The sequence below is a fragment of the Myotis myotis genome, unplaced genomic scaffold, assembly GCF_014108235.1.
Source record: "Myotis myotis isolate mMyoMyo1 unplaced genomic scaffold, mMyoMyo1.p scaffold_m19_p_16, whole genome shotgun sequence".
Classification (NCBI taxonomy): domain Eukaryota; kingdom Metazoa; phylum Chordata; class Mammalia; order Chiroptera; family Vespertilionidae; genus Myotis; species Myotis myotis.
In genome coordinates, this window is record NW_023416320.1 from 12,441,689 (window position 1) to 12,454,329 (window position 12,641).

The 12,641-nt window shown below is 44.0% G+C and overlaps 1 protein-coding gene across 8 annotated transcripts in view; it reads left to right on the forward strand.

Annotated features, from left to right (window-relative positions):
* The window catches only part of GRHL2 (grainyhead like transcription factor 2), a 120,924-nt gene that overhangs the window by 67,638 nt on the left and 40,645 nt on the right, over window positions 1–12,641 (forward strand). For all 8 annotated transcript variants that reach the window (XR_004972441.1, XR_004972442.1, XM_036337933.1 and 5 more), the window contains one exon: window positions 9,117–9,211. Coding sequence is in view for 6 of the 8 variants with exons in the window: in XM_036337933.1 (XP_036193826.1) it covers window positions 9,117–9,211 (95 nt within the window). In the remaining 2 variants the exon portion in view is untranslated. The remainder of the gene's footprint in view (window positions 1–9,116; window positions 9,212–12,641) is intronic.

Sequence of the window (12,641 nt, forward strand, 5' to 3'; positions counted from 1 at the left end):
TTAGTACTATTCGGTTGGCTTGAAAAATTACAAATGGTACCTGGAGGCAGAATCTGATGGTTTCATGAGACTCATCTGTTTACTGAACAGAACCGCAGAGCTGGTGGTCTCGGCGGCCCTCCAGCATTTATCCGGGGCCCTCTCTCACTGCCCCTTTCAACAGGAACAAGCTTTATGTCTTCGCAACCCCCCCCCCCCCCCCAAGTGTGAACACAGGCAAACCTAAAGTTTTTCCTTTGTGTTTACAAAATCTCAAACTTGCCAAGAGAAAGTTTTCCCCAAATTAAATTAAGCCCTTGGAGATACGGAAGCCAAAATAAGGTGAAGCCAATCTGGAAAAAGTTCTTTGAAGGGGCTCCAGGAATGCGGAGCCCGCCACCGGTTTCTCCGAAGAGACGGGGTCTGGGAAGAACTGAGCGCTCAGTAAATGAGCGGCTCCTCATTGTTCAGCGAGCCCCGAGGTGGGTGCTGGTACCATCTCCACCTCGCAGATCGGGAAGCACCCCAGCTTAGAGAGGTGCTGCGGCTTTTCTGAGGTGGCTGCTGATTGGGTTGCTCTCACACTGACAGCCCCCAGATGCTGTGGTCAGTCAACATTACGAAGGAAAATCCTGACAGCGGCAACAGCTTCCTCCCTTGAAGGACAAAGTTATTTTCCATATATATAATTGATTTGGGGGGGAAGGGAGAGGGAGAGAGATGGAACATCAATGATGAGAGAGAATCATTGATCGGCTGCCTTCTGCACGCCCCACATTGGGGATTGAACTCACAACCCAGGCATGTGCCCTGACCCGGAATCGAACCACGACCTCCTGGTTCATAGGTCGATGCTCAACCACTGACTGAGCCACACCGGCCAGGCCAAAGTTATCTTCTTGAAGAAATCTATCTAAGAAAATTAGAATTTCAATTTTGAAATAATATTGCCACCCTCTAATAATGAATGGGAAATAAACAGGAATAGCAACATGAGTAATTCAAATAGCAGGTATTGCAAAAAGCACTCATGTAACAAACTAGAATAGCCAGTGCAGTCTCGCCTCCCACACCCCACTCCCGTCACACACATAACAGACTCACTACCCATGTCTGTTCCCAGTGTGGCCTAGTGCTTGGGCGGCCCGGGGTAATTGAGGCGATGGGAAGTGGAGGTTCATCTGAATGGAACTTGAGCAGCTGAAGGGATTGAGTCTGTGGTTCAAATTTAGTGAAAGATAATCCATGTGAGGGTTTACAGTTCTTGTCACGTGTCTGTGTCCTGCCCCACCCGTTACCTAAAAGCCATTTCTTTTGTTTAAATCTGTTCTGCCTGCATCTCAAAAGTACAACTTTATGTGTTTCAAAATTATTGCTGACACGGAGGGCTGCCAGACACTAGAATTGGTCTTTGAGAGGCAATCGAGTGTCTTATCATAGAATGGCAATTTTCAAGACTCTTATTACTAATAAAGTACCATCGTTTGAGAAAGAACTCAATTTTCTTCTATGAATTAGTGTTGCTTTAACTGGGGAGTATTACAGTTTCTGGAAATACCATTTGGGGTGGAAAGAGGTTGGGCACTATTGTGCTAGAGGGAGGGAGCCCGTGTGTAGGTCTGAGAGGATGGCTGATTGCCACTTCGGGCAGTAACTTCTGCTCCTGTGCCTGTAACTTCTTGTCCCACACCAGTCCCTGAGGGTGTTACTATACAACTAGTGAAACGAGAATGGAAAACTGAAATAAAACACGACCAGTTCATGCCGTGTACAAGAATAAGTTCGTTACCAAAGCACTGTCCATGTCTTCATGCATTCAGCAGACTACCAGAAAGCATCAGGCATGATTTGTAAGCGACAAAAGAGTTTGAAGAGACAAAATGGTTTGAATGAAGTTAAATATCATTGAGTAACACAGACGAATAAAAAGAGCTTAGTTTTAAGCCCATCCACGTTGATTTAAGTTCAGCGTTAGAAGCCACAGTGCACATATAGATACATGTGTCTGCACATAGGAAATGACCTTTGGTCAGTTTGAAATCAAGTCAGGATCAGCATTCTTTGAAAAATGAAATGAAATAGAATAAAAATACTAATGTACATGGAACACAGTGCTGGGCTACCATGTACAATGCTTATCTTACTCTAAAATTATGACTAATACAACATTGATGTAACATTGGCCCATACAATTCCTTCTTTAGAAACAGGTGCATCAAACCCAAATAAAATACTAGGTTTAGCCTAAAGGGAAAATTCCGAAACAGGTTGCATCTTAAATGATATCTGTGAGGATATGATAGTCATTAGTAGTAAGATTATCAACTCCTACTTTAATATCAAGAGTCACTCTTTTTCCAGTCACATTCTATGAGTCACAGATTATGTCTTCATATAATTTCTGCCATCAGAGTTCCGGATTGTGTATGGAAAAGTGCTCATTTGTAAGGTTGTATTATCGTGGAAATCAAAGGGCTCTGGCTTCATATGTAGACAGAACTTAGGTTCCACTCCGAGGTTGGCCCCTTAAGACTAAGTGACCATTAATTAGGAGGGAAGGTACATGTTTCCTACTCCACAAAGTAGCAATAATTTAAAAAGCTACTGACCTGAATTGTCCAAGCGAATGTTTGTGAAGTACAGTGGGGCCTTGACTTACGAGTGTCCCGACTAATGAGTTTTTTGAGATAGGAGCCGAGCTGTCTCTCGGCCGATTTTTTGCTTTGAGTTGCGAGCGAAAATTTGGGTTACGAACGAGCTTCAGATACCCCACCGCTAGTTGGCGCAGCGAACGTCACAGTGAACGCCACAGTGAATGCCACAACATCAGCCCAGCATCACGTGTCTCACTCGTTCACTTTTTGATTTGACATATGAGTAATTTGAGTTACAAGCTCCGTCACGGAACGAATTAAACTCGTAAGTCAAGGTCCCACTGTATATACATTCAGCACAAACTGGTGCTGTTCCTGTTATTTGCTCAGGGGCCAGGACCAAATGATGGAAATACATTTAATGCCTCTAAAACCCAGCGCAAGTGTCCACACACTTAAGGAAGCACATTGACCTCTGGCTTGGGAAAAGCATTCTAAAGGAAGTAACTCATTAGACTTCTTGTGAGTCATTCAGGTGTTAAGGAGCTGCTTTTTTGAGTTTGAAAAACATCTCAGAACCTACTTGGGTTAAGGTTTATTTATTCCACCTTAGTTTCAATCTGAGCGAATCCTCCTAGAATGACCCTCCACTGTTTCCTGAGTTTGAGCTGATCCCATGTGACCTTCACAGACAAAGAGGACCAAATGGTTGAGGTCAGGTCAGATGGGCAAAGTAGGACCGTCACCCACCACGGTACTAGTGGGGTCTGTTGTCTTAGATACTGTCTTGCTTTTGGTGATGAGGAAATACAAGTTCAGAGGTTCATAACTCATTGAAGGCTGCAGGGCTTGGTGAGAGGAGGACAGAAATTAAATCCAGGTCCGTTTGTCTTCCCCTCCAGCGTCCTTTCTTCCTGTGCTTTGGGTGCCGCCCTACATGGATTCCTTGTATATCCAGTTCTCAAACATATAAACCACCCCGAGTTCTTGGCTTTAAAAAAAATCTTTTTCGGCTTCAGTGTGTGCACACTGAATTGGCAGTAGTGCCCTGAGTTGAAGCATTCCAGCTTCATTATTTCACTAGTCCAGACAGAATCCACATCTTTCAGGAGAGAAGCAATTTTTATATTAATTACACCGTTCCTTTTAATCTCCAGAAATATATACAAAAATAATTAAAAGGGGTAGTTATAATTTACCCAGCATGTGAAACTTAATTAAGGGGAAAGCATTAAAAATTCCTTTGACGGCATTCCAGAATCACACACATACACCACTGGTCATATGCAAAAAAGTGAAAAAATAAAAGATAGCAAAATGATTTACCATCATGCTGCCCGTAACAGTTAAAAAGGAACCCAATCCTATAATTCTGTGTAGAATGTAACTTGCCAGAAACATACATGAAAGCATTGCGCATTCACCCACGCTCAGTGCCCTTTGCTGAAACACCCATTGTTTTTCCCAAAGGGCTGACTTTTGAACTTTTCTTTGGGTCTTCGTGGTGCCTGCAGGATATGGAGGTGCTTTCTCTGCTTCTCTCCAGTGCAGCACCCCAACCTAGTCTTCTTTGTGAAGGAATTTGCAATCATCCAAAAATGTCTCTCTGTCCCATCGAACTTTCCACAGCATTTCTCTACCAGCTAGTTGCCGTGGAGGCTGTGCTGTGATTTTTCTCTACAAGGTGTTAATATCTGGTGACGATGTATTGTTTGATTTGCAAGATAAATATAGGCAGTGGTTAAAAGTTTGGCCTTTGGCAGCAAACAGACCCGGATTCAAATCTCACAGGTTGGCCTGCTACCAGCCACGCGGTTTTCTGCAAGCAGCAACTTCTCTGCTGGAGGAGGGTGCTAATACCCACCGCACGGTGGGCTGTAAGGATCAGGCCAGGTCACGTTGGTAAAAGGCTCGACCCAGCCTTGACATTCCGTGAGTTCTCAGTTTGTGGCAGTTTTTATTATCCCAAGCATATTTGCATTTTAATGTCAGGAGATGACAATGCCCTTACGAAAGGAACGAGTGTTTTAGAATGAGACTGCAGGCTTGAGAACAAGTGGACTTTTTGGAGCAGGTGGTATGCAAGTCTATCACATAGTTAACTGCCTCATCTTCCCAGATGGGGTGTTTGTGTCCACCCCAGAGGGAAAGGATCGAGAAGAATAATCTGTCACATAGACTTCATGGATGGTTTGTATAGGACCTCCATGACAGATTTAGAAAAGACCATGGGATGCACCCAAACAATTCAGTGATTTTAATTTGCCCTGGAACTGTGCTACTCAAAGTGTGGTCTGACGCCAGACTGGCAGCATCTGCCCACCTGGGAGCTTGTGAGAAAGGCCAATTCTTTGCCACATCCCAGACATATTGAATCTTTGGGAATGGGCCCAGACAACTGCATTTTTCCAAAGCCCTACAGGTGAATCTGACGTACCCCAACATTTGAGAAGCACCGTTATAGAACATCTACTCAAGCCTATAAGGTACAGGCATCCAGACTCATCCTATGTCTTTGGGAGGCACCCTAACAGGCCCCAGAGAATGTACATGGCCGTGGATTCCCTTACTCCTTGCTCTGACATTCCAAGGACACACACAACCATAGAGGACTCTGGAAAGCTTAACTCTAGCACTCGCAACGTGACTTAACAATGAGATCGACTTCATTTTTATTTCATTAGACAAACTCCCATTTCTTCTTCCCATGGCTTTATTCGTTTTGATAACTCAAGCTAGTCATGCATTGTTGGGTTGTCCCTTTGTGTGCAAATTACTAAGGTTAATAAAAACTACCTTTTAACTCAGATTCAATTAGCATGCATTGTTTTTTTTAGAGACCCATTTCAACCGATTATAATTTTGCTCCATCATGCTGGTTTTTACTGTAGAAACCTCTCAGCCATTTTCCTATGTATATCCCCATCTTCACCAAGTAGATGTTAGTATTATATAGATATTTACAAACCGGTCTACAAAACATGTAGTTTTTATATTGCATCATCACTTATTTTTAGGAAAAGCAAGTCCATCCCAAATGTGATATGGTCACAGTTATGTGCTGTATAATGCTTTTCAAGTGGGGTGATTATTTTTCAGCGATAGTGGCTCGCATGCAAAAAAAGTCACTCACTAAAATCACATGACTTCCCGATGATTAGAGGGAATCTCAGATGGAGGGGATTGAACGGTGACCCTCAAAAATGATATGTTCGTGTTCTAACTTCTGGAACCTGTACATACGATCTTATTTAGGAAAAAAGGTCTTTAAAGATGTAATTAAGTTACAGATCTCAAGATGAGATTGTCCTGATGAGGATGGACTCTGAATTCAGTGGCAAGTTTTTAGAAGAGAAGGGAGACATAGACCCAAAGGCACAGGAGAGAAGAGCATGAGAACAGCAGTAGCATTAGAGGGACGCATCTCCAAGTCAGGGGACACAAGGATTGCCAGCAACCACCAGAAGCCAGGAGAGAAGTGTGGGGCCCATTAATTTTCAGAGCCTCCAGAAAGAGCCAACCCTGCTAACACCTTGATTTGGAACTTCTGGCCTCCAGAACTGTGAGAGAATAAACTTCTATTGTTCTAAACCTCCAGGCTTGTGGTAATGTGTTATGGCAACTCTAGGAAGCCCAGCTCATTGCACCGGCTCATTACAAATAGCTTCTACTGGTTGTAGCTGCCAACATTTACAAAACCTGGGTTTGAGAAACTTTCCTAAGGAACTAAGTTAAGGAAGGCTTAACACCAAGTTGCTGAATTTCTGTTTTTAATACCATAAGTCATACACCTTTAAGCAAGCAACTCTCATCAAAGGACACATTAACACAGTTTTCAGAGCAGGAGATGCATCCATTAGCATTTCATTCACTGGACAAATGTGCAAGTGGGCAAAGCACCATCAGTGCGCATGCAGTGTTCAGCCAGTTAGAAAACCTTGACAGACACAAAGTAGTAGGTGAATGGCTTACAGCAGTGATTTTTCAACCTTTTTCATCTCATGACACGCATACACTAATGACTAAAGTTCTGCGGCACACAAAAAAGTAACTGGTAGAAGAAATGCAAATATAACATCATTAGGATACCACTTTGTACCCATGGGATTGGCCCCAAAAGTAGAAATCTGGTGAGAAATAGGGGAAATAGAATTCTTGTTGGAGTCTCGACTGACATGAGCCATTCTAGGGAGTGAGTCTGGAGGGCCATTCTGGAGAGCACATCAATGTAGGTTTTTCTGTGATTTACCATCAATAGGGGTCCAGGAATAAGGAGTTTTATTTAAAACAAAACAAAACACAAAATCAAACTGCCTTTGTTCTATTCTGGATTATTTTCAGCTTGTTGGTTTTATGGACTTTCTTTTCTTATTATTTGAATTATGGATAGAAAAAGCAAATAGGAGTACTACTCTCAGCCTAATTCACAAAACAGAATGAGTTGTATTCATGAGAAAGTAATTACAGTTTTGGTGAAGGATGACGTGAATTTAGGTTTTGTGACAAGTGAGGAGTAAACAGTTAAAATGATTACATATGTGAACTTTAGGGAAACAGACTACAAAATTTTAAAGCGTTAGCATAGGGAACTCGGAACACCACCACCCTGGAGTGTTCTGGCAATGTCACAGGACAGGGGATGAGGAAACAACCATCTGACCAGAAACATGGCAGATTCTGTAGACAATGAACACTTTGTACACCCTGGAAGTCAGCTGTAGTAACTAACTCTTAACTCAGAAGGGAAATTGTAAGAGGATTATTTGTTTTATAAATATCATCATAATTGAGTCTTCCTCTGACCCCCTGTGGGGTGGGCTGTGACTCCACAGATTAAGTGTACGGGGCCTAATCGAGAAGGATTGGTAGGTCATGGTGAAAGATTTAGCCTTAGGAAAAATTATGAAAAGCTCATGGTCATCATTTCATTTTAGAAAAGTTATCGTGGAGGCTTAGAGAGGAAGAACATGGGTGATTAGGTGATCAGTTTGTGAATAAACCTGGCCTCGAAGAAAAGCAGAAGGGTTGTATCATGATGCCAGCCAGCCAAGCAGGATGTGACGAATGTTTATGTAGTGCCCAAGGGACAGAATTAAGGTAGGATGTCATTTCTAAGGAGGTCAAGAGTAGGGAGGGAAAAGACCTCAGATGGCAGCCATAAGCTAGAAACCACAGGAAGTAGTGAGCAGTAACACTGGGAATATCATGTCCAGACCTGCAGGCCAACTGAGGCCGTGACCGTGGAGACAGTGAGCAATGAAGATTTTTATCAAAGGTGTGTTTGTGGTACCAGAGAGCTAGACTACCAAAGGGCCCATCTCTGAGGAGAGGGAATGAATTGTGACTGATGGTCCCCATGGAATTCTATGTAGCTGCAGTTAGATTGGGAAGGTCTGGAGTGAGGCTTGCCAGATAAAATACAGGGTGCCCAGTTAAATTTGAATTTTTGATGAAGAACAAATACTTTTTTGGGGTAAGTATATCCCAAATACTTGCTAATTCTGGCAACCCTACTCATAGCCCAGTATAATTTGTGAAAATGAAAGCTATGTATGCAGGCAAATCAACACAACTTATAAGAATACTAGAGGCCCAGTGCAAGAACTTCTTGCACAGGTAGGGTCCCTACCAGCTGCTGGCTGCTGGCCGGGGCCTTCCTTCATTCCATGCCACCCCCTGTTGGTGAGCGCACGTCACAGAGAACGATTGAACTCCTGGTTGGTTGAACTCCCGAGGGGACACTTTGCATATTAGGCTTTTATATATATAGATGCCCTGGCCGATGTGGCTCAGTTGGTTGGAGTGTCGTCCAATATACCAAAGGGTGGCAGATTCCATCACTGGTCTAGGCAAGTGCAGGAGGTGACCCATTCATCTCTCTCTCTCTCTCTCTTTCTTCCTCTCTTTCTCTCTCTCTCCCCCTCTCCCTTTAAAAAATCAATTTAAAAAATTTAAAAAGCAAAGAATACATTAATAGCTATTAATAGCTAGTGTTTGTGGGGTGGATAATAGGGATTAAAGAAATAAATAAGTACTACACAAATAAAAGAATAGAGGGCCTTGGTGATACTGAGGTGAGTATGATTCCCTCAACCTCTCCCGGAATTTCCTCCGGAAGTCCTGATGACACTGCCTGGCTGATGAACAGAATATTCTGTTCTACGAAACAATCCCTATGGAATACCCTGGCATTCCCAGAAAACTTAAGTGGCAGGAAAGTGAGTAGGAGAAGGAATGGGTAGGAGACAAGAGACTCAGGAGGGAAAGCATAATTTTATAAACCTAATAAAAAATGACACTAATGAGCAAATCAGTCAGGCACATTGCTTCACCTAAGATTTACTCTTTTAATAGAGGAACATGGTTACATTCTTATAAATATTAGTGAAAGACTTATCAGCAAGTATAAATCTGTAGCTGTTGCCATAGAAACGGCTAGAAGAAGAGGCAAAGTTTCAGTTTCCCCATTGGAAAAATGACAGTTCTAGCCATGTCACTGGGTAACTCTAATTCTTAAAACCATTTTCTTTTCTAACGTTGCAGCGGATTACAAGGAGAGCTTTAATACAATTGGAAACATTGAAGAGATTGCATATAATGCGGTTTCCTTCACCTGGGACGTGAATGAGGAGGCCAAGGTGAGTGAAAAAGGAGCACGGATTCATTGTTCAGACTTCTAAGTAATGTGCCCTTTCTCTGCAGGTGATTTTTTTTTTTTTTTTTTACAACAGGCTTTATAGGTAGGGAAAGATCTGTTAACTTGAGCCAGAGCAAAAGGAAGTGAACCCATTATCTTTCTCTAGAAGTCATACACATGCAATTCTGTGGAGCAAAATTGCCTTTTTTGGGGGGTGGGGGGGAGAAAGGGACAGGTACCTGTGCCTCTGTGGCCTCCTGAGGGATGCCTCCAAAGCCTCCAGGCTCCATTTTAGCCCTTGGGCCTGGCAAAGAGTGGCCACAAAACCTTTCCAACCTGCACTGTAGATTCTCCTGAACCCCTTCTCACTGCAGCCTTCTTCAGGGAGAAGGGGTTCAGAGCTCATGTTTCACAGGTACGTGCCTGGGAATGTCTCCTGACCCCATGATTCCTCCCAAGTGTGTAACCTGCTGGAGGGAGGGGGCAGGAAGCAGGGCCACAGGCCTCTGAACTCACTCCCCGAGGTTCCCCACCGCTGTGACCTTGAGCCGTTTTTTTCCTTGTTGACTGCTTAAGCTTTCTCGCTCTCTCTCTGGTGCCAGCATGGCTTAAAAGGGCAAGAGTCAGGCCTCCAGCAAGGTGTGCTCGGGGAGGTTGCGCCGTTGACAGGTGAACAAGTGAGACTCGCCGGTACTCCTGTTTGCTTACGGGCCGTGAGTCTCTGAGTGCATGAAAACTCCAAACTTCTGTCTGCACTCTTTTTTTCTGTGTTGGATAGCTTCTGACTCTTGATCCTTCTTTTGCACTAAAGAGAAGTTTCCAGATGAAACCTAAGTTTGTTTTGTACTTCAGTTATGTACCATCTAGGAGGGCGTTACACAACTTTGTCTTGAAACTAATGAAAAGGTCAGTGTAAACAACTCCCTTCAATGCTTTATTGTCTGCAAGCGGGGAAGGCTGGGTGAGAGAGGAAACTGGATTTGAGTTTGCGGGCAGGACTTATGGAAGAAGATGAATTGCTCAGTGTCTCATTCCACTCACGTATAAAACAATGTAAATGAAACTGGCTTTCGGCCCAAGAAAGGTGACTTAAATGGGCAAGCAGCGAACGTGCCAGGGAGCTAGAAGGAAGGGGGCCTCAGAGCAGCGGGGAGTCGGTCAAATGCAGAGCTGTAGGGAAGCTTCTTCTAGGGTCCGTTCACCTCCATTTAAAGCTCCTTGTCCATTAGGTGCCTCGTTAGCGCAGTAGGTAGCGCGTCAGTCTCATAAAGCTCCTTGTCCAGGGCCGGCCGGTGTGGCTCAGTGGTTGAGCATTGACTTAAGAACCAGGAGGTCACAGTTCTATTCCTGGTCAGGGCACATGCCTGGGTTGCAGGCCCAGTGTGAGGTATGCAGGAGGCAGCCGATCAATGATTCTCTCTCATCACTGATGTTTCTACCTTTATCTCCCTCTCCCTTCCTCTCTGAAATCAATAAAAATATATTTTAAAAACAAGTTTCTTGTTCAAGCCCCAGACTTTCCCTTCGTCCTCTTCTCTCAGAGGCTGGGGTACTGGGCTAGACAAAGAAAAGACTTCGTGCAAGGCACAGCCGGGCTGGGGTTAGAACCCTTAGCAAGTCATCTTACCTCTCTGGGCCTCACTCAGCTCCTTTAATTAAAAAAAAAAAAAAATTAAAACAAACTTTTCCAAATAAACTCTGCCGTGCCAAGTCTGGTGTGTGATGTGTGAAGATCCAGAGCTCTGGGGGAGGGCAGGGGAACCAATAACCACACAGCACGTGTGGGGCGCGAGGGGCAGGCCCTTCACAGTCACGGGGGAGACACTGGCGTCCTATCCTCGGAAGCGCCTTGCCAGTCAGTGTAAAGGACCTACAAATGTGAGCTGTAATCGCAGCCCTAACATTCATTACCATGTAGCCTGTGCTAACGAGTGCTGGTGGGTGAATGCCTTAATGGTTATGTGCCCCCAGGGACCCTTTAAAGAAAATGCCAAAACCGAAGGGACAGCTTGAGTGATGGAGGCGCTGAGGTGCCACAGCGAGGCAGTGAATTTGGGTGGAGTTGACCCTTCTTTCAGCCTCATTAAGACAATTCCATGCCGCACCCAGAGGCAGGAGCTCGCGTCTCTTGTTCGAACACGTTGGAGCATGTGTGCTGTTCCAGCATCACAGGTTTAGCTCACAGAAGCTTCTTGTAGCAACATTTGCTTGTTTCTTTAATCTATATATTTTAGTTACTAATACTTGGTTATTGCAATTGTATGCAGTCTGGGTTAACCAATAAGTAATAAAAAAAATAGTTTCTAATAATTTCCCCCAAAGGACTGGAAAGGCTTTTAAAGAAAAACCATAAAAATCAAGTCTGTTTCATTAGTGAGGCCAAGAAGATTTTTTTCATCAACTCAGAGCCTAAGGAATTTCTTTAAAATGTTACTGATTTTAGCCCTGGCCGCCGTGACTCAGTTGGTTGGGCATCATTCTGTGCACCATGAAGTTCCCGGGTTCCATTCCCTGTCATGGCACATGCCTGGGCGGCAGGCTGGATTGCCCACAGGGGACGCTGCAGGAGGCAGCCCATCAATGTTTTGCTTTCATATCATTGTTTCTCCCTACCTCTCTCTCTAAAAATCAATTAAGAAAATCTGTAAAAAATAAAATAAAGTATTATTGATCCTATATAATAAAAGGGTAATATGCAAATTGACCCTAATGGCAGAATGACAGGGAACGACCAGTCACTATGATGCACACTGACCACTAGGGGGCAGATGCTCAATGCAGGAGCTGCCCCATGGTGGTCAGTGTGCTCCCACAGGGGGAGCTCCGCTCAGCCACAAGCCGGACTGACGGCTGCGAGCGCAGTAGCGGTGGCAGGACACTCTCCTCAGCAATGCTAAGGATGTCTGACTGCAGCTTAGGCCCGGACATAAGCCGTCAGTCGGACATCCCCTGAGGACTCTCAGGCTGCCAGAGGGATGTCTGACTGCCAGCTTAGGCTTGGTCCCCTGACCAGGCTCAGGAACCCCTCTGAATGCATGAATTTTCGTGCACTGGGCCTCTAGTTTTATAATAAGCAGACTGCATAAAACAAAGCATGTGGTTGAGTAAAAAAGTTTTTTAACAAAACAAGAAGTAAAAGATATCTCTCCCACAGTGGAATTGTTTGTGATTTTCATATCATGGACTTCTCAGGAGCAGTTGAATTTACTTTCAAGTTCCTATTGGCAGCATCTACACAGAAATTTCTTGTAGGCTTCAGGGCTGGGGCCCCATAGAGTGTCATGTGATGCTTTGGTTTATGTGACCAGAGGACACAAATTGTGGCTTGCAGCCTTCATATGGTCCACAGAACATATAGGTATATGTAACATACATTTACATATTTTATTTCAAAAATTTAATTTTTTTGCCCACATTTAATAATCAGGAGG